Below are 20583 nucleotides of genomic sequence, written 5' to 3'. Positions count from 1 at the left end.
ATCTGGGGCCTGGCTGGTCCCTCCCAGGATTCTGAGATCAGGAAGGCTTGTTTGCTTTTCTTTCTGGGAAGAGCAAGCCTCCTGTGCTTTTCCTAACAACCCTAAGCCAGTCCCATCAGAAGATGTGGCCAAGGGATCAGCAGGGGCTGAGCAGCCGGGCCACCTTGGAGAAGGGAACAGGCCTAGGGCCCAGAACCCCTCAGCCCGGGGAGTTCCCAGGCCCGGGCCCGGCGGGGCGCAAGGCCAGGCTGGCAGGAGCCAGAGCTGGGACCTGCCTGAGAGAGCCACAAGGGAGGGCCTTCCTAACTGCTGGTCGGCTAGCCAGGCCTCCTCCGGGCCATCTGGAGCCAGACCCTGTGCGTGTGCCTGTGTTGGGGGTTGGGGAGAGTCTCTCCCAGGCCATGTGGGTGGCTGGGGGCTGCGGGGTTGTGACCCCGCCCTTTTAGCAAGCCTCTGGCTCCCCTGTGGTCAGTGTCACTTCTGACATCTGGTCAAGTTCACAGCTGGCCGGCTTCCTGCGTGGCCATTTTCACTTTCTCTCTCCAAGATCTGGGGGCAAAGGGCCTCCACTCCTTTCCTATCCCACATAAATTAACTCCCTGGCTACTACACATGTGAATTTGCTGAATTTCTGTTAAAACTTTCCCATTTGGTGTGCATGCAGGGGGAAACAGGACAGGAACTTTGAGTTGAAAGTTATACCTGGGTCCCTGCGACACGTACAACCTCTGCCAACTCAAAACATGTGCATTTCCAGAAAATCACTCTACTCATTTTCTTTCTTTGCTATTTAATGTTCATCATTATGTTTTATGTGTAAGTTTCAGGAGGGCCCAAGAAATGATTACACAGGATGCAAGGGAAAGGTGTCGGGGAGTCTGGAGCTCCCAGCCCCCAGCTAGGGGGCCAAGAGGGTTCCATCTCGGCCCAACGGGAGGCAGGAGGGGCCCCAGAACCAAACACATGCTAAAACATACCTGCCACCCCCAACCCCTCCCCGACTGCGGGGGAGGAAAATAAATACACTCAGACTCTGTCCCTCTTCCGGGTGCACAGGCGAGGGGCCAGCAGGTGAGTTTCCTCCTCCTATCGCAGATCGAGGTCCAAGAAATGCCATCTACATACAATGTTCCCAGTCCCTCGCAGGGGGCTGGGAGAACCTGGGTGGGGGAGGGGTGGCTGTTAGTGCACACCCTGCTCCGGGCTCGTTCATGCTAGATAGAGGGGGGAGCCACTCAGTCCAACATCAAGCAAAACAGAACATGCCAGGAGGAACCTCCAGGCCCTTTCCTGGAACCAAGCTAAGGAAAAAATTGTCCTTTGTAGGGTCCTCTAAACTTTGGACAGACCATCTAGGGGCTACAGTTTAACTCAACTTCTTCTTGCTGCATTCCCACACTGGTCCGTTTTTCTTCATCACAACCTTCAGGGTCCAGCCAAACCCATGGCTTCAGGGATGGGGAAGCCGGGGGGGGGGGGGAGCATTCCTCTGTGCGCAGGCCCTTGGAAGACAGGCGCCAGCTCAAGCCTCAGCCGGCCTTGGCCCGCCAAACCCGGGGGCGAGGGAAGGCAGCGAGCAGAGTTCAATTCCCTGTGTTGTTTCTCTGGCAGCTGCCCCGGGCAGGATCCGGTCCCAGTCCGAAAGAAAGAACTTTTGGAGAAAAGATTTCCCACCGTGCGTGTGTGTGTGTGCATGTGCGTGTGCGTGTGCGTGTGCGTGTGTGTGTGTGTGTGTGTGTGTGTATTGCAGGTGGGGCGTCCTTAGACCCTGACCCCCAGCACTGCCTAGGTTGGCTCTGGGTCTGTGCTGGGATGGAGGGCATCTACAGACTGGGCTACTTCACAGATGCCACACTGACATGCGTGAGAAGGGCAGGAAGAAGGAAAGAGCCCCCTTTTCCTCAAAGCCCAAATCTGACTCAGGTCATAATGGATCAATGGACCAGACCTTAGGTAAAGCATCCTGTCTCCATGGGGGCAGAACAGGTCTGGAAATGGTAAAGGGTAGACTGGATTTGGCTGCAGGACATCTCCCAGAGGGTCACTTGGCCCCCTTCTCCCAGCCCTTAAGCAAACCTGAGGCCTGCACCCTTATTCAGAGAGGAGGAGGCCAGCCCACATTTGGCCGGCCCTTTGCTGGGTGGCTTTGGGACAGTCACTGCCTCTCTCTGGGCCTCAGTGTCCTGTATGTAAAACAAGGGGGGGGGTAGACTAGATTTCAAAATCCCCTTCCAGCTCTGACACACTTCTGATCCTCTTCGCCTTAGGCCAGAGGGGAGACGGGATGGGGGTGAGGGGAGGGTTTAGGCCACGATGATGCTCCCTCGTTCCCCAAGTTCACAGTGTAGAGTCCATGGCTCTGGGTCCTCAGTCTCTCTCTCTCTGAGTCTCTGGGGCCTTGCCATCGTCCCCAACACCACCCCTGGTGTCAGCCCTCCTGTGTGACACCTGCTGTCGTGGGAGGGTCGGACCACCTGGAAGTGTGGGGAGAAAGAGCCGAAGGCTGGAGATGGTGAGGGGCAGGGACGGGGCGGGAGAGGCCGCTGCAGAGGGAGTGTGGTCAGAAGCGATGGGGCCACAAAGGGCCAATGACAGGGCTGTGGTTTAGGGCCCCCCCTCCCCGGGCTCCGTGGCCCCGCCCGGAGGAGCTCAGCTCTGACGTTGGCCCATGGGGGTTGGCTGGAGCATCAGGTCACTGGTCATCGGAATGTGGGGGCAAGGCAGGGGCTCCCGGTCGGCTCACACAGGGGACGTGGCAGTGGACTCACTGCAAAGGCTCTCGACAATGTCGGCTCGCTGGATGCGGCGCAGGGCAGCCAGGAGGGCGTCGAGTGTGGCGCTGTCCTGCGCGGCCCAGCTGGCGAGCAGGGCGCGGACCGGGCAGGCCTCGTGGGTGAAGGAGTCTATGTGCTCAGGCTGGTAGCCCAGCTCGTCTGCCAGGTGCCGCCAGGTGTCCCCCGCAGAGCCGTTGAGCAGCTTCTCCACCTCCTCCCGCTTGGCTGGCGGCAGGCTGCTGTAGAGGCCTCCGTCCCCCTTGAGGGCTGCCACGGACCCAGGAGAAGTCAGACACTACCCACCAGTCCCGCTTCCCCCCATGGTGGGCCTGGGCGCCTGGGATAAGACCGGAGGAGGGATAAGAAATGTCTCCCCTCGGTCTGGGGAAGCTCCCAGGGCCTACGGGCAGAAGGATGGCCAAGATGAGGTCCTGGATGAGGGGTCAGGCTGTGGAGGGGCACGGTGCATGCTGACTCACGTGCCCTCACCACCCATAGCTTCGACACTCTCCCTGCCACCCAACCCCCTCTGTGTCCCCCAGCAATTAATCAAGGCAGAGGAGGAGACAGGACTTCTCAGTCCCAGACTTAACTGCAGCAAGTGTCCTGGAGCTGGGCTATGGGCCGCCAATTAGGGGACATAATTAACTACTTGTTCCCCAGGGGTCCAGGGCAGGAGGCTAATTGCAGCCACTTGGGGGAGTAATTAGCCCTAGGGGGGACAATTAGCTTGATGAGTCTGGATGCTCCAATTTGTCAAAGCCTCCACTTCCCAAGTCACGCCCCAGGAAAGGACCTCCCCCACCCCTCTGTCAGCCCGACTCCCATCCTTCTATCCAGAGACACCAGTAGCCAGCCTCTCTGGCAGTCCTTCCTACAGTCTAGTCTTAACCACTCCCGATCGCCCTGCCTCAGTCCCCCGCCAGGCCTTGCTGCTCACCCTGGCCCACGGCTGTCTGCGTGTGGGGTTGCTGGTCGTGCAGGCTCTGGCTGTCCACAGAGATGCCGCTGTCGCTGTGGAGTTTTTCTCCCTCGGGTGGGGGTGTCTGGTTCACGGGCCGGCTGTTGGCTCCTTGCTTGTTCTGCTTGCAGCTGTTCCACCTGGAGCCAGAGGACGTGCCCAGCCTCAGGGGGGAGACCCGCACTCTGAGGCAGCTGTGCTGTGACGTGTGGGGGCCAGGGGCATTGTAGGTACCCAGCTATAACCCCCACCACAGGATCCAAGGTGCTTCTTTCTCTACATGGCTGCCCCTGGCCTACACTGAAAGCATCGTGAGGGCAGAGGGGCACTCAGGGTTTGGTGCACACTGCATGTTCAATAAATGTCCGTGGAATGAATGACGCATAAATAAGTGACTTCCCAGAATTCCACTTTTCCCAATCTACCCTTGTAAAATACTCACACACATGTGCAGAACACACATGGTACAAAGACTTCCTCTGCTATTATAAGCACCGAGAAAAAAAACTGAAAACCAACCAAGTGTCCATCCATAGGAGACTGATCGAATGAATTATAATCCATCCATATTATTGAATGAGTGGTTACAAATGATCAGATAATCTATATTTCCCAAAGAAAGCTCTCCTGAGAGAGATTAGTGAAAAAACAAGTTGTAGAATATGTATGGTGTGATCCCATTCATGCTAAAATATATGTATATATACTTGCGTATTTACGTATAATTAAAAAGTTTTATGTACGTGATTATAAATGACAGAAAATGGTTGGAAAGGATCCAGACAGATTTCAATGATGAGAGGGGCAGGATTTGGGGAGAAAAAAGGGAGCTTTTGCTTTTTGCTTTACAAGACATTACTCTTGTTTGCATTTTCCCAAACAAGCATTATTATTTTGATGTTGTTGGTTTTTTTTTTAAACAATGAGAAATGCATGTAAACATTTAAAAAGCTTCCTGGGAGTTTTTGCACATCCTGGATTTCTGGATGTGGGTGCCACAGCTTCCTAAGTGTGACATGGGAAGGGTGACATGGGAAGGGTGACATGGGAAGGAAGAGACACATGCACGTGTAGGTAACTGTGTGGGTGACGGGTCTGGTGGATGAGGACAGAGGCAGCTGGTAAAGCAAGCTTTCTGTGTGCAGCTGGGGGCTGGGGAGTCAACGAGGGGAGCAGCGTGGGAGTGGGGCAGTGCTGACACCAGGGCAGGACAGGGACAGTCACCCTCCCTCCTCCTGCTGATCTGCCATGCCCTGGAGCGGGGCAGTGGATGGTGAGTGACCATGAGCTTGGTTTGGGGTTGAGTTAAAAGAGTGTGTGCATTTTCAGGTCAAGGTCACAGTAAAGCCCTTGAAAGCAAAGGCCTTTTTTTCTGTGTCCCATCCCCCCTGCTCACCTCTTGAAGGCAATGTAGGCCACGAGGCCCACGACCACGGCGGCCAGGATGGAGCAGTAGACGGGAATGAGGTTGTCAGTGGAGCCGCGGGTCACCACGGGCTGGGAGCTGCCCATCACTGTAGTCACCGCATCTGCCATAGTGCTGGCCACCATGTCTTGCTCTGGGGCTACCTCGGGCTCCTGGGTGCTGGGGGCCATGCTGTCTGAGCCCTCTGGGGGTGTGGACCGTGTAATCCAGCGGCCAGGGATTTCTGGGAGGACGGGTGACAGGATTGAGTGACCACTCCCCTCAACCCCTCCCTTTATGATCCGACCCACCCAGTGCTTTTTCCCGAGTCTCCAGCCCACTCCAGGTGCTCCTGCGCGCAGCTGTTACACCTATGGGTGAGGGCTGGGAATGCAGGCATGATGTTATGACAGCCGAGAGATCAAGTGCCTGGGAATCAGGAGACCTAGGGTTCCTTCGGCTGTGTCACTGACTTGCTGTGTGGCTCTGGAGCAGTCCCTTCAACTCTCAGTGCCTCTGCTTCCCTGTCCATAGAATGGGGATACGAAGAAAGATGGTCTCCAAGCTCCCTTCCATCTCGGGGGAAGCTGTGGTCCTAGAAATCTATTCTGCCCCCCCCTCCAGGGGCCCAGAGCCTGGCATGAACATATGCACACAAAGAAGAGAGAGTCCCGCAAAGCTTCGAGCTGGAATCACCCTGGGAAGTGTAACCTCTCTGGCCCTAGGTTGCCTCAAATGCTCCAGACACCCCTGCCATAAGGAGGGATGAGGATACTCAGGTCTGGGCAGAGAGCGACTCTGCCCCGCCCCACCTCTCCAGAGCTGGCCCTCAGCCTCCTTTCCAGCCTCTCATGTCCTAGCTCTAGATCTGGGCAGGGTGGGGGTGCCAGGCAGGCTCGCTTCCCTCCAGCCAGTCCTCGGACAGTGGCCAGCCTGTTTCCTGCCCGGCGTGGCCCTCACACCATCTGATCTTACCACCCGGAGAAGAGAGTGTCAAGTCGCCCGAACCCCCCTTTGGGCAGGAAGCGGGCTGTCGGTGCAGAGAGGGCCTATGAAGCAGGTATTGCCCAGCACCTCGGGGAGAAGGAGACTGTGCCCACACCCACCTAGGTCCTCTCCTGCCAGCTGGGCATTGCCAGCCTCTCTGGCAGGGGACCCAGCTACCTCCTGGCACCAGTGGGTGGGATTTTCCATTCTGTCACCCAGCTGGGGGCAGTTCCTGGGGTCGTGGGCTCTGCGCGACCTGGGGGTACCTGTCTGGGCAAAGTTGCTTACCCTATCCGTCCTCACTTCCTACGCCTAGGGCAAGGAGGGAAAGCAGATAGGGCATGCCAAGGGTGATGGGAAGGCACTTCGCTCCTCAGCTCAGTCTCGCCCAGCTCCCGCTCTGCCCACCCAAGTTGGAGGTAAAGCTGCCCCCTGGTCTCTGGGCCTCCTCAGCTCAAGACTAAGATGCTCCAAAGGGCCCTGTTTTCAGCACCTTCTGAGGGGTAGGGCCCCAAGATGTGAATCTGGAATCTATCTGGCTGGCACTGGGGAGGGGGCTGCCATCTGCTTCCCTGCCCCACCACCTCCCATCTCAGCCCTGGGGGAGGGTGGAAGGGGCGGGGTGGGAAGTGGAAGAGATAGAACTCTGTGTGTGGCAGCCCCAGATACGCCATTAGACCGGGGAGGGTCTCCTCCTGTGGTGCCGGGGGGCTGGGGCAGCTGGGGGGGCAGGCTGAGCCCCGGGGCTGACCCTATCCCATAGGCTGGACGTGTGGTGGCGAATCAGGCCATCACAGAGATTCTAGAGCAGTGGGGAAGGGCTGGGAGAGGGAGGCCAGGGACAGACCCGGCCGAGGACAGAACTGTTCAGGGCACTTTCCCCACATTTCTCCATACCCTCTGATGGGGGTTGGGGGGATGAGATCCAGATGTGGCCATGTCCACTAGCATTCCAACCCACTAAGCCCTTGGCAGGCCCTGACAGCCGCTTCCGGAATGGGAGCTGTCAGACTAGGGGGTGGAGAAAGGAACCAGGTTATTCCTCCTAAAACCAAATTTCACTGGGGCACTGGAGGGGGGGGGGGGGCTTCTGCCTCAAGGGTGGGTGAGTCACCATGTTGACACCTGAAATGTATATGCAAGAAAGTACAATGCACTGGAGGGGAAGGGGGCAATCAAACCATGAATCAAATTCCATTTCCTGAAATGCTCCCTGTGCCCTAGAGCTGACATTTAACCCTTCAGAGGGTAGAGTAAGGAGGGGCAGAGGGACAAGGATAAACACAGCCCTCAGGGGTACCCCCCTCCTTCAGGGTGGCTGGGAAAGTGGGGTGCTAGCTGGAGGAATCTGTGAACACCTGGACAAGGCAGAGCCCACCCCTCCCCCCTTTCTTTGCTCTAGCCACGCCCCTGACTAAGTCCCCACCAGCTGGTCCGGACTTGCCCACAGAACTGTGCTGCATACCTGCCTGTTGCCAGCTGCTGAAACTGCCTCCTTGCTGACTCCTGGCCCAAGGCAATCGCCACCAGAACCACCATGTTCTGTACCCCATCCTCGTCCCCACCTCCACCCCCACCCCAATACAGGAAACATCACACACATACACACCTGGCCTCAGCCCAAATAACAGCCCTCTCCACCCTGAGCTCTCTGAGCCAGAGATGGCAGGAGGTGGAAGGAAGGCATGGTTGTGTGGGAGCCAGTGGCACACTGGAGGGTCTCCACAAAGGGGACCTGTCTGCCCCGTGTGACTGGGGACTGCTGCCTCCACCAGAATGAGAGAGCTGGGAACTGACTGCTGGGACCATGTCTCTCTCATCAGACTGAGGCAAAGGCTGTCTGTCTCTTTCCCATCAAACTTGGGGCTCCCTACAGGAGCTGCCTGGGGGTTAGGGAAATATCTAAATGGACACCCAGCCACAGGGTAACGAAGAGAACATAAAGGCATTGTCAACCTCTCCCTGCAGTGGAGACAGATGTCACCAACTAGAAACCAAAACTGCTTTGCTCTAAACATCATTCCTCCTCCCTTCCCAGGAATCACCACATCTCCTTTCAGGCCTGTGCCTGGCTAAAGTGGGGACACCCAACTCCCACCCACCCTGGGGGAGGAGGACTGTGGCCTCCCATGCAACCTGCCTCTCATCCTGCGGCTCCTGCCACTTCCCCTTTGCCTCCACCCCAAAAGCCCCTGACCACAACCTCCTTAGTGTTCCCTGGGTCCAACTTCATCCTTGACTAAACCGTAAAAATGGCTGTTGACCCCATCCCTGGATACCACAAGTTGAAGTGGGCCGGCCACCTTCTCTAACCCATAACACTGATAACCCACTGACCATAAGGAAACTGAGGTCCAAGACAGGAGTGACCTCCCCAACTAACATCACTCAGCTGGTAAGTGACACGGTGCGTGGATTCCATCTTAGGTCCTAGAGCCATAACCCACCATAGACCTAGACCAGGCCTCAGTGCCAAAGATTCTCAACTCCTGAGGTTCCTCAAGCCCCTATTCCAGTTCAGAAGGACTGCCTCAAGGGTCAAGTACGTCCTGCTCCCTGCTCTGGTTACAGTGACCACTTTCCAGCTGCTTATCTGCAACCCGCCCAATCCCCAGCTGATAGTCACAGATTAATAAAAACCTGGTAAGTGAGTCAGAATGTAGTAGCTGCGACCTGGGAGGATGACGATGGCTTTCCAAACACTTAGCCCAAATGAGGAGAGAGTGAAAGGGGGCCTTTGGAGAGAGGGATCCGGAGCCACCTCCTCCATCAGTTCAGGGAGGGTGGCCTCCGGCTCAAGGCCAGGCCTCTCCCTTCCCGACCCCCAGGGGGCGCCCTTCCCCAGCCTGCAGCCGGCCCGCGGCACGCTCACCCTCGCACTCGGCGTCCGCCCAGCGCGTGCATTCGCGCACCTGGCGCTCGGTGTCCTCGCACACGGTGCACGGTAGGCACGGGTCCACGTGGTTGGCCTCGTCGGAGTACGTGCCTTCGGGACACTCCTCGCACACGGTGTTCTGCTTGTCCTGGCACGAGAACACGAGGCCCGAGCCCGCCTCGCACACGCGGCACGCCTCGCACTGGCCGGTCGCCTCGTCCTGGTAGTAGCCGTACGCGCAGCGGCACACGGCGTCGTCGGCTTCCACGCAGGGCGCCGACATGCTGTGCAGGCCCACGCACTCCGTGCACGGCTTACACGGCTCGATGGCGCTCACCACGTCGGAGAACGTCACGCCTGAGGGCAAATGGATGTGGGGAGCTGCGAGCCCAGATTTTAGTCGCCTGCCTTTGGGTACTTGGGACGCAGGGACTGCGGGTCCTCCCTCCCTGCCCCACTCCCCGCCAGGACGCCGACTCCCTCGTTCAGCCTCACCCCTCACTGATTCCCACCCACTGCCCTCTAGTCGCTGATCCCAGGTCTCTGAAAGCCCACATAAGGAAAGAAGGGGACCAAAAGCCCCATGCTCCAGGCCCCGGGAAGCGATGGCTCTGAGGCTTCGCAGGGTAACCCAGCCGGTGCAGATACAGTTCTTGGCAAATTCTGTTAGAGAGTTCCCAGCCCTGTGCCCTTGTTCCCAGCAAGATTAAGGAATAATCTGAGCGTGGTTGCCACCCAGCTCTCCCCGCAGGCCAAAGCTGGGCAGTGAACCCAGCCCAGGCACGGGGCCTTCACCGAGGAGCCTCTCACCAGCTGCCCTGCCACAGGTGGGGGCTCAGGTGTGGCCTGCATGGGAGTAACTAGGGCTAGACAGCATCATTTCCCACCCTTGGCGCTCCTCCACACTGTTAAAAGGCTTGGCTCTGAGGGTGGGGATGGGAATCCTGGCAAGCAAGTTCAGGTACAGCAGGAAGGATTGAAGCTAGAAAGCAAGAAGGACTTGCATATATCCTCTGCCCTTTCAAACGGCATAAAGGGGAGATATCCAAGCTCACTCTTAATTCATGCTGTCTTAATTAATGGGTGTGAGCTCCAGAATCAGGGGAGAGACGCCGGGATGCCAGGGTTCTCTCCCTGCGCACAGAAGAGAAGGCACAGAGCAGATCTTCACCCCTTCCAGCCCAGGGTAGAGAACTCGTGCCAGTCCGAATTCAGGAGGGTGCATCTTTGTTCGAAGGAGAGGAAGAGCAGGGATTTAGCAACTGAGAACCAGGGGAGGTCTGCTCAGAATGAGAGGAGCAGAAGTAGAGAGTAGCACCCCACTGATGGGAAAACAAGGCCTGTTGTAGGGTCTGATCTCTGCCTTCTCTAAAGGCACCAAGAGACAAAATGGAGTGCTGGGCCATTATTGGTGGTGGTGGTGGGGTGTGGAGAAGCAAAGAAGGGGAAAGCCAGACAGAAGGGAAAGGGGAAGAAATTGGGGGAGAAGTGAAGACGGAGTCAGTTCTGGCCCAGGGACACCTGTATTTCTTTTCCTAGGAATCAGGCAGATCTGGATTCAAAGCTGCCTCCGACACTTAGCTGTGTGACCCTTGGTGTTATACTGAACCTCTCTGAGCTTTTTCCTTTCTCTGTAAAATAGAGAATAATATCTCTACTCACAGGGTTGTGCTGAGGAATAAATGAAATTTCACTGTAGAGCACTTGACATACAGTATGGATCCTATAAAGGTTGGGCCCCATGTATAGTATATGTATATATTCTATACATATATACATAAATGGGGTGGGCAATGACAAGTATGGTGAACTTCAGTAGCAGGGATATAGTCAGACAGCAGAAAGAACTTCCAAACATAAGCAGCCCAGGCAGGATTTCCAATTTTAAAAAAAACAAGAGACTCCTATCTGTTTGGCATGTAGCAGGGGGGAGGTATAGTTATCCAGGAGGGGAAGGGAAGTCCCTGCTCAAAGGAAAATACAGAATATTAGCAGAAAACTCCTGGGAGAGGGCTTTAGTGGGTGGGGAAAATGTGGTCTTTTTTTTTTTTTTTTTGGCAGAGAATGAAGGCGGGAACTTAATGGGTTTCCTTGGGGAAACGTTTTGAGGATAGAGGGAAGGTCCACTGGGTCTCCATTCCATAAAGCGGGCTTGTAAAGGGGCCTGTTAACGCAGCTGGTGAGGAGTGCGGGGTGGGGGAGGAGGAGGGGAACAGTTCGAGGAAATGGGAGGGAGGATTCCTGCCACTACCTCTGAGCTTGCCAAGGATCCTCCTCCCCAGAGATGCCAGAACCTCCGTCTCCCAGGCTCTTCTACCCCACCCCTTGCTTTGACAGCAGGTGAGTAGGGTCCCATCCTGGGAGACTTAGGGTCCAGGAGGAAAGGCCCTGGGCTGGAGTCTAGGAAATGAGAGAGGCGATCTTGGGAGGTTCCAGGGTAGGCAATAGTTGGCCAACGCTTCCCTGGGATGGAAACCCTGTTAGGTGAGGACCAGGGCAGGTGGCCAGATGCCAGGGCATTACAGGATGTCTACTCTCCCCACTCAGTCCCAGGCATCCCTCTGCTGGGGGGTGGAGTTATAGGATTCATAATCACAGAGATAGGAAAATAGTATGCTTGGGAACACCAAGGACTTGGGGCTGCCTGAGGGACAGAGGGGTGCGCAGGTGTTTGATAGTGGTGGTGAGGAGGCGGCCAGAGGTAAGACTAGGCTGGCCAGTGGGTTCAGAGCTCCCAGTTTCTGCACTCTTGCTCCCAGCACGATTATAGAATAACCTGGGTATGGTTAACACAGGCCCTCCATGGGGCTTTGAGTGCCAACATCTGACTGTTGGCAGTGAGAAAAGGTTTCCGGGCAGGGTCCGGAAAAGAGTCCTGAGCCCATAGCCTGAAGGCAGCAACGGAGGTTGGGGGCATCAGCAGAGCCCAGACTCCTGACTCAAGCGCACAGATTTCAGACCCCAGACCCGCCATCCCATGGCCTCCCTCATCCAACAGCCCTGGCAGACAGGGTTCCCTCCCATTCCCAAGGAAATCTCAGGTAGGAATGGCCACAGTGCCCCTCCTCTCTGCCACCTGACATCACTGCACAAGGACATCCTCAGAGTACTCCAGGCCCCCGTCCCTTCGGCCTGGGAAAGCTCTGCTTCCTTAGTCAGGGCTGGAGAAGAGTTGGCCTGGGGGGAGGGGTGGCCACACCCTCCCAGGATCCCCCAAGGTCAGTCTCCAGGGCAGCCAGGATTTGATCCTCCTCCCCTCCCCCCCCTAAAACACCAGTGGCAGCCATTGATTTTGCAGTGCAGATGATATTTTTAGCTTGTCTTAGTATCAGCTACTCCTCCCACCTGGCCACACTCTTCTACCAGGCGTCTCTGCTTGGGGACTGGGAACGGGCTGCCCTCTGAGATCCCCTGTCAGGTCCCCCTCCTTCCTCTGCACACCTCTCTCATCCATTCACAGCTTCCTGTCTCTGCCTCCTATCCTGCATCAGACCCACTTCTGGTGCCCCTACAGTGGTGGGCAGGAGGCAGAGGACTTGTGAGGCCTCTGCTGGGTATGCTCCTCCCCAGCCCCAGGCCTCTCCCTCTCATTCCTCTCCCCTCTCCCCACCTGCCACTCTTTACTCACTGTCCAGGCAGGGCTCACACACGGTCTGGTTGGCTCCACACGGCTGGGCCACACCCTCTCCTAGGTTGCAGGCTTTGCAGCACTCACCGCTATGGGTGTACAGGTCTGTGGGGCATGTCTCCTTGGCACCTCCAAAGGACACCTGGGTGGGAGGGTGGATCAGAAGGTCAGACTGGCAAGAGAAAAGAGAGGGGGGTGTCTTCTGAGGGATCAAACACCCCTCCTAAATCCTTCTATTGGAACCACCTGGGCCTGGACAAGCTCGCCAGGGAGGCATTAGGCACATCAAAGCTGGCAGGAAGAGAGGCCTTGGGGGACAGTGCACCCCTGCAGGCTGCTGGGGGTCTGAGGTCAGAGCTTCCCTCGCTGACCCTCTGCAGAGTTCACCTCAGGGTTACAGCCACTCTTGGAATCTCAAGGACGACACACGGTGAAGGTGGCTTGAGGCCCAGCAGAGGGCCTTCAGACAGGGACATCATGCAGGCTTGGATAGGCTGTAGCTCGCACAGGTCTTCCAGCCAACGGGGCAACTGGAGGCTGAAATTTAGACTAAATGCCACTTACTAAGCTACAAACCTGCAGGGCTGCATCTACCCAGAGGGGAGCCTTTTTCTAACAAAGGCTAGCAAGGCCCTTCCTACCACCCACATGTTATATCTCCAACTGGAGGTAACTGCACACAAGAACAGAAGGCAGAGCGGTGGGATACTGGGTTCAAATCCTGACACCTGCCCTGCTCTCCCTCTCTGAGTCTCCATCTCTCCACATGGCTACAGCTCAGGGCCAGAGAAAAGACCAGCCAATCAGCAGGAGTGTGGCACCAAGCTGTGAGAAAGGGTCTCCTGTTATCAATGATGAGAAGAATGTGGCAGCTCTCACCAGCGAGCAGCCCTGCTCCACCGGGGTTTGATTTCCAGTCGCCAGTTCTCCCCTTCCCTGCCCCCCATCAGCCAGTGGGAACTGCTCTGGAACCAGGGGGAAGGGGAGTCAGATTCCTGCCGCCAAGGCATCTTTGCTCATGGATGGAACGATTTAGCACCAGATTCCCTAGAGGGAGGGGCTGCTGGCAGCTTGCTTTATATTTCTGTGCCTTAAAAAAAAAAAATCTTCATGTCTAATAAAACTCCCTGGCCCCAGACTAGGCAGCTCCCATTTGATACTGAGAGGATGTGTGAGCTCTCAGTCCCGGCAGCAGAGGAGAGCATTCAAGTTCATTGTGGACCTTCCTCTGCTTCCTCATTGACCAGATCGTGACCAAGAGCACTCCCTTCCCTCTGTCCCTTAAGATAGCCTGAGATCTCACCAGGGTTAGATGGGGGCAAGGGGGGTACACAAACTGGAGTAGTCTTGGAGACAGCCTATGGTCCTCAAGAGAGGAGCGGGGAAGGTGCCGGCAGCAGAAGAGGGCAACCTTGGGGGGTGCCACCCTCTCCTCCCAGGTGGCAGAAGCACAGTGCTGGGAACATCTGCACACCAGAAGTCTTAGAGGGGGTGGGGGTGGAGTCCCAGATACAGGCTTTCCCCCAGGAGGCGAGTGGGATTCCAGAAGGTCTGTTTGAATTTCTTTTCATCCTTTAGGGCTCTGCTTAAATATCACTTCCTCAAGGAAGTGGGCCTGCATCCCCTCCCCCACCCCTCCCAGATTAGATGAAGCTGCCCTATATTACACGTTCTCCTAGTTGACTATTCTTGTCTGCTCTGACACTTTACAGGATCCCCCACTGGACTGTCAACTCCCCGGGCCCGCCTGTGATTGTCCCAGCGCCTGAAACAGTACCTGGCACAAAATAGGGACCTCACTTAACTAGAACTCCCTGGGGAATGACTTCTGGGTTTCCCGAAAGTCAAGGAGTTGTTGCTCTAATCACCTATTGTTTTCCATTTAACCACGGTGGCTGCACCCTTCTCTGGCTCTGGAACATATCTTCATGGTTTCCTCATGACTCAGGGACTCAATATTTACACCAGCGACTATTCCAGGCTGCTATGCAGTGAAATCCTTGTGTTCTCTATCCCAAACTACCACACGTTCGTCTCTTTGAGTTCTCTCTTTAAAATACTTTTCCTGTCTCTTCCCTTCTTGTCAAGATATCAGTTGTCAAGTCTTCTTGCTACTGGGGAGTGACCTGAGTGGCCCCTCCCTCACCACTCCAATCTATTAGGTCTAATTGAATCTGTAGAAACTATGTAACCAATAGTTACATAGTGCATAAAACCAATGGAAGTAGGATATGAACCAGGCCGGGACAATTCTCTGAGTAAAAAATGTGAGCAATACTGCCTTTGTCCTCAGCGGCCTCTATGGCTCCGAATCCTGGCTCACTACTCACTTAGAGGTAGGTGATCTGGGACCAGTCTTGAATTTCTCTGCCTCAGTATCTTCTCATTAGGTCATCATGACCGTACCTGCCTCATAGGGTTGCTGTAAGCATTAAATGATTGAGCTGTTCGTCCCCACTGGGAGCCCTTTTTTCTCTTTTCCAGGGTCTTTATTTATTTTTTTTAAGTTAGCAAGTTGTTTTATTTTTTTTTAATTAAATTCATTGGGGTGCTATTGGTTAATAAGATCATGTAGGTTTCAAGCGTACATTTCCACGATACATGACCTGGATATCGCACAGTGATCTTGGGGGGAGTGGCCGCCTTGCTCAAGCCCCTCTCCTTCGAAGCCTGCTCCCCCTGCTGCCGCCCTTGGTCCTCTCTCTTCTCCCAAGTCTTTCATTTGGAATCGAGGCCATGTAATTAGTGACCATGTGTTTCCTATGCTTGTTTTATGTTTCCTATTTCAAAACATTGCAGATCTGCTACTTAATAGTATGTTGCTTTGGGTAAATTCTCCATCTCGTTGAGCCTCAGTTTCCCTTCCTAAAACACTGGGTATCTACCGTTCAGAGTTGCTGTGAACACTGAAGGAAATAATTGATTCGAATCCATCTGGTGTGTAGTAGGAGCTGAATAAATGGTAGGTGTCGAAGCAGTGTCCTGTCTTAGGCAAAGCGAGCTTGGGGCCTGGTGGTCGGTAGTGCGAGAGGAGACTGTAGCCATCCCCTCAAAGAGGAAACCATGGGAGAGTAGGGACAGGAGAGATATGAAGAAGGTCTTAGACACCAGGGAGTCTGAGGACGGCATGGGGACCAAAGGAGGATGGGCAATTGCTCTCCATAAAGTCAAGTAACTCAACAACTATTTACTGAGCATTGAAATAAGAGTTTCCAGTGAGACGTGGTCCCTGATTCCTGTGGGGAACCACAATCCCACAAGGGAGAGGAAATGTCACCCCAAACAGTGACTCCAGAAGCCAAGCTGCTGAGGGGGAAAGACTAGAGGGATGGCCTTCATCCCCTCTCTCTGACAGATGGGGAAACTGAGTCCCCAGAGGCTACTCTGCTCAGTGGCCTGATGCAGGCCGCCTTCTATTGGTCCGAGCCAGGGCAATCTTGGGAGGCCAGGAGGGATGACTAGGATCCAGGCTAATTGCTCCAAAATGACAATTTACCAAAATGATATAGATGCAGTTGCCCGAAGTTTACATTTATTACACGTATTCATTTCCAGTTGGAATGATTTCATCCAATTTTTGAAGATGTTTGCAATTGTTTTAGTTTTGCCATTTCAAGGCTTTCAAGAAACTAAAAGTGGAAGTAAGTACCCTTAGATACATTGACCTAGGAATCTAAAAAAAATTTTAAATTAAACAAAATAGAAAACATGCCAAAATAGTTTAAAGAATTTGAATATGAATGCTTCAGTATGATAAATCCTAACCATTCTCAACAGGATCGGCAAGGTTTCCTTCGGTGAACGGAGGCATTAGCGACCGCCATGGGGTTAAGAGTTTTCAGATATGTGGAGGGTCTTCTGAGGTCGCTGCAAGCCCAGGGGAGGCACTGGCACGTGCCCCCCCTTAACAGGGGTGGAGTTTGGGGCAGGAGACGAGCTAATTTCTGAGGATGGTGCTCATGCAGACTGTGAGGGGGGCGGGAACTGCGTGGGGCCAAGGGACTCAATTCCAAATTGGTGGTGCCAAGGCTATAGGGCACGGGTGTCATCTCCAGGGTCAATAGGGATTCGGGGCCACTGGTCCTTCTGTGATCTAGAAGGGAGAGGGGCGGGCAGACGGAGGGAAGAGGAAGCTCCAAGCCAAACATGTTGAGCTCCAAAGGCTCCACACTTACTAACTGGAGGAGCCGGGTTTCCTGCCTGAAAGTCTGGGAGGTTCGACTCTCTCAGCTGTAAAATGGGAATAACTAGATTTATTCTGCTGGGGCCTCATAGGATTAAATAACGCAAGAGAAATTACCCAGGGCGGTGTGCGTCACGTAGTAGGCGCTCAACCAGTTTTATTATTCCCGCCGCCTAACCCCTCACCCCGAGGGAGGAATCTACGCCGGTGAGTGGGATCCGGCTGACACAGCCGGGTGGGCACCCCTTCCCTCCCGGAGCCGCCCGCCCCGCCCGGCCGCTCGCGTGCTCCTATTTGCTGCCTTCACTGCATCCCTATTAGGCGCATTAGCCAGCCCGGCGGCTCCGGTTACAGACGTCTGAATGACAAAGTGCCTCCATTACCGGCGCGGCCCGCCAGCGGACCCGTCGGGACGCGCTCTGGTTTCAGCTCTCTCGCTGCGGCCCAGGAAGAACTCGGAGCGCCGCGGAGCGCGGAGCCAGCCGGCAGAGAGCAGCGGCCAGGCGGCGGCCAGAGTGGCAGGGGCTGCTGGCGGCAGGAGCTGCGCGGGGACCACCTCCCCCGGCCCCCAGGCCCTCCACGCCCAGCTCTCCGCTTTCCTCGCCTCTTCTCCACTCGGGGGACACTACCTCTAGCCCGGGTCCAGAGCCCACCCCTTGCGCCTCCAGGATCCACACGACTGTCCGCTCCAGTCCCGCGTCCCCCGAGTCCTTTCTCAACGGAGAAGCATCTCCAACCCGCGGCATTAGTCAGCAGACGTGTGCGCACTCACTCCTAAACCCCGGACGGAGCCACAGGTACCGACAGCTCCAGGCTGTCTTCCTAAAGGGGCTGAACTTCCTCAGGGGGCCAGCGCCCCGGGAGGTCTCTGCCCAGCCAGCCTCCATGTTCCACCGCTGGCCTGCCTCGAGATGGTGGCAAGCCCGCCCCGCTGGGAAGCGCAGCTCTCATCCCAAGCCGGGACGCCCGGCTGCCTCCTTAAAAGGTACGGGCAGTACAGAGCTGGGAGTCAGGGACAGTCGAGCTAGGACTCGGGCTCAACTTGCGTGTCGGATCTTAGCCAAATTGTTTAAATTGTCAGAGCCTCAGTCTCCATATCTGTAAAACGGGGAACTGGAGCGCGCTGCGCAGATGAGAGAGGAAGACGGCAGGGAGAGTTAGGATATGTCCTCCATTGCCAGACCTTCCAGGGCACTCCGTTCGTGGCCACACGCCAGGTCACACATCCTGACTCTCTTGTCAGAACTACCGGCGGACTTAAGATACTAAACAGGACAGGCAGTCCTTTGCCCAGACGGGATCCGAGGCGTCCGAGCGCCTCTGTCTCATTCGGTGCTCAGCATCCTCATCCGAAAGTTGGAAGGAGTGCAGGGGGAATCCCGACGCGCCCGGCGCTGGAGCAGAGAGAACCGCGAGTGCCGCGCTCCGGTCACTTAACTTAGAGAGGAGCGGGCGCTCAGCCCCCGGGGCGCCCGCTGCTGCGGAGGGCGCTACCCTCGCCCCGCAGCGCCCCCTACGGGCTGCCTCTGCCTGCGCGACCCTGGGCTGCGCGCTGCCGGGACGTTCCCAGCCTGGAGCGGACCAGCGCTCTGCAGCCTGAGACTGAGCTGCAGCCAGACCCGGTCGGACGACGCCCACTCCATCCCTTCCCGTCCGCCGCGCTGCTTCAAACCGCAAAGGATAAGCGCTTTGGAGCAGACTGTGGGTCGTGGGGGGTGGGGAGGGTGGAAATCAGGGGAACGGGTTCGTCCCGGCGAAGTGGGCGCTCCCTTCCCAGCCTCGGACCCTAGTGCAGTTCCCCGACTGGGCGAGGCCGCGAGAAGAGCGCGCGACAGAAGCTGGAAACGTCCGTTCCTTTGCTCTCTCTTCTGGACTCACTGTCCATCGGCGGACCCGCGGGGCCCCGGCCACCTTAGGTCCGCTCTTCCTTATCCGTCCTCTTTCATTTTGCTTCCATCTCTCTACCTCCCTTTTGCCGTCCCTTTTCTGTCCTCCTCAACCCACTTCTCTCTCTTCAACCGACGACCCCCACTCTCCGAAGCTCTCCCTCCCACGCCCCTCCCCCCCATTGTCTGGCCAGTCCTCATTGTCCGATGCGGGTCCCTTCTCTCTCTCCAACCTCTTTCCCCATTGTTCCATCCCCTCGTCTCCAGGCCCGCTCACCTCTCACACCTCTAGTCCCGGTCCCATTCCTCCTTTCTCTGTAGCCTGGATTCCGTCCCACAACCCTCCAGAAATCAAGATGCTCGGGGGGCAAAGTCGTCTTGAGATCCTGGCATTCAAGCGCCCTCTTCCAAAGTACCCAGGCATCCAAGAGCCCAAGGACCCCCTCCTCAGAGACCCTCCCAGCTCCTTCACACACACCCCCGGGTACCTGAGTACCGCATCCGTGCGCACTTCTGGCCCGCATCTCCACCCGGGTTCTCAGGGTCTCCTCTGCGCCCTGAGAGCCCTAGACGCTCCTCCGGGGATCCTGGCATGGGAGCTCCTCTCCCGCCACCCAGCCCCAGTGTCTGGGACCCATCGCTCTGCTGTGTTTTCTCTCTGGGAAACCTGACCCCATCGGGGTTCCGGTCCCGGGTAGGGTGCGGGTTCTCCTCCGTCTAGCACTCACCCCCAGGAGCAGCAGCAGCAGCAGGCGCGGCCGGTCCATGGCGCAGCCGGCGGCACCTGCCCCCACCGTCCTCCTCCCGCGGCTGCACCCGGCTTCCAGTTGGTCCGCTCCACGGACGGATAGGGCTGCGCTGCGGCGCCTGCCCCCCGGAGCTGGCCGAGGCTCCGCTCCCTCTGGCTGCGGGCGGGAGCGGCTGGGAGAAGGCAGTTGCGGCGGCCCCGCCTCCTCTCCGCCCAGCCCGCCCACCCCCGGAACCGCGCCCGCCCGCCCCGCGGCCTCGGGGAGCCGAGAGGAGGGGAAGGACGGGTGTGCGGGGAGCCGCGTCCGCAAGCCGGGTTGCCTTTCTCTGCGCCCTGGCCCTCAGAGCCTCTCCCCACACCTCGCCCTGGGCCCCAGAGTGCCTGGCCTGCGCTAGGGCGCGTCTGTCCCGGGTGCCGTGGGCTCCGGACCGGGGCGGCTCCCGTTCGCCTCTGGCTGCGCCCACCAGCAGAATTCACTCTTACCTATATTCCTCTGTTATTCATCCCTAGCATCTGGCTTCAGCTTCTGCCTTGATGCCCTGCTCCCTGCCCGCCCTGCCTTTCATCTTCTGGTTCATATCCCTAACCCTACCTCTGCCCCTTCCCAATGTAAAGAAAGGCCTTTGCTTTGGGAAAGGGCAGAGGTAGCAGGTGGCCTGACCTGGGGGTCATTCAATGTGGAGTCCATCCCGTCATCATTTGAATTCTCAAAAGATGGGTCTGAAGGGGCCACAAGTGTGCACACAAACATAGACACACACTCTCAAGCTCACATCATGTACTTATGTACCACATGTGCCTACACCATCCTTGTGCACTCATGTAGACCTGCATGCTCTACCCATGACCCAAGCACACATGCACACTCACTTCACATGTTGTCATAACAAACACGCACACTCATAACATAACAAACATTCACACAGGCGCATGTACATGTGCAGTTACCTCCACACAAGTCCTCATGTGCACAGTCTCTTGCACAAGTGCACACACACACACTCGAACATACCCACTCACCCCCATACAAACACAGATGTATCCTCAGCAATATGCCTTCACTAGACTGAGTGTTTCCATTAGCTATGAGCTCCCAGCAGGTAGGAACTATGGTTTCTGATCTGAACGCCTGATAC

The 20583-nt window shown here is 56.5% G+C and overlaps 2 protein-coding genes across 4 annotated transcripts in view; both read right to left on the bottom strand.

The window, feature by feature from the left end:
- ABI3 (ABI family member 3) overlaps nucleotides 1-20583 on the bottom strand; it is a 523965-nt gene that overhangs the window by 265953 nt on the left and 237429 nt on the right. The window lies entirely within an intron of this gene.
- Nucleotides 788-19588, bottom strand: NGFR (nerve growth factor receptor). Its single transcript, XM_066364484.1, has 6 exons — nucleotides 19428-19588; nucleotides 12631-12772; nucleotides 9000-9359; nucleotides 5132-5384; nucleotides 3715-3875; nucleotides 788-3041 (listed from the first exon to the last, which is right to left on the bottom strand). Exons 1-6 carry the CDS (start codon nucleotides 19464-19466, stop codon nucleotides 2740-2742), a joined length of 1257 nt encoding a protein of 418 aa, XP_066220581.1. The 5' UTR covers nucleotides 19467-19588; the 3' UTR covers nucleotides 788-2739.

The sequence above is a fragment of the Saccopteryx leptura genome, chromosome 2 (genome assembly GCF_036850995.1).
Source record: "Saccopteryx leptura isolate mSacLep1 chromosome 2, mSacLep1_pri_phased_curated, whole genome shotgun sequence".
NCBI classification, from domain to species: Eukaryota; Metazoa; Chordata; class Mammalia; order Chiroptera; family Emballonuridae; genus Saccopteryx; species Saccopteryx leptura.
Note: the sequence above shows the minus strand (reverse complement) of the source record. Positions and strands in the feature narration are given on the sequence as shown.

Coding starts and splice junctions, on each gene's coding strand:
- NGFR (XM_066364484.1), bottom strand. CDS start 19,466: ATGGACCGGCCGCGCCTGCTGCTGCTGCTGCTCCTGGGG. Junction 12,773..19,427: donor TGCTGCTGCTGCTCCTGGGG/GTGAGTGCTAGA, acceptor CCTCCCACCCAG/GTGTCCTTTGGAGGTGCCAA. Junction 9,360..12,630: donor GTGTGAGCCCTGCCTGGACA/GTGAGTAAAGAG, acceptor ATTTGCCCTCAG/GCGTGACGTTCTCCGACGTG.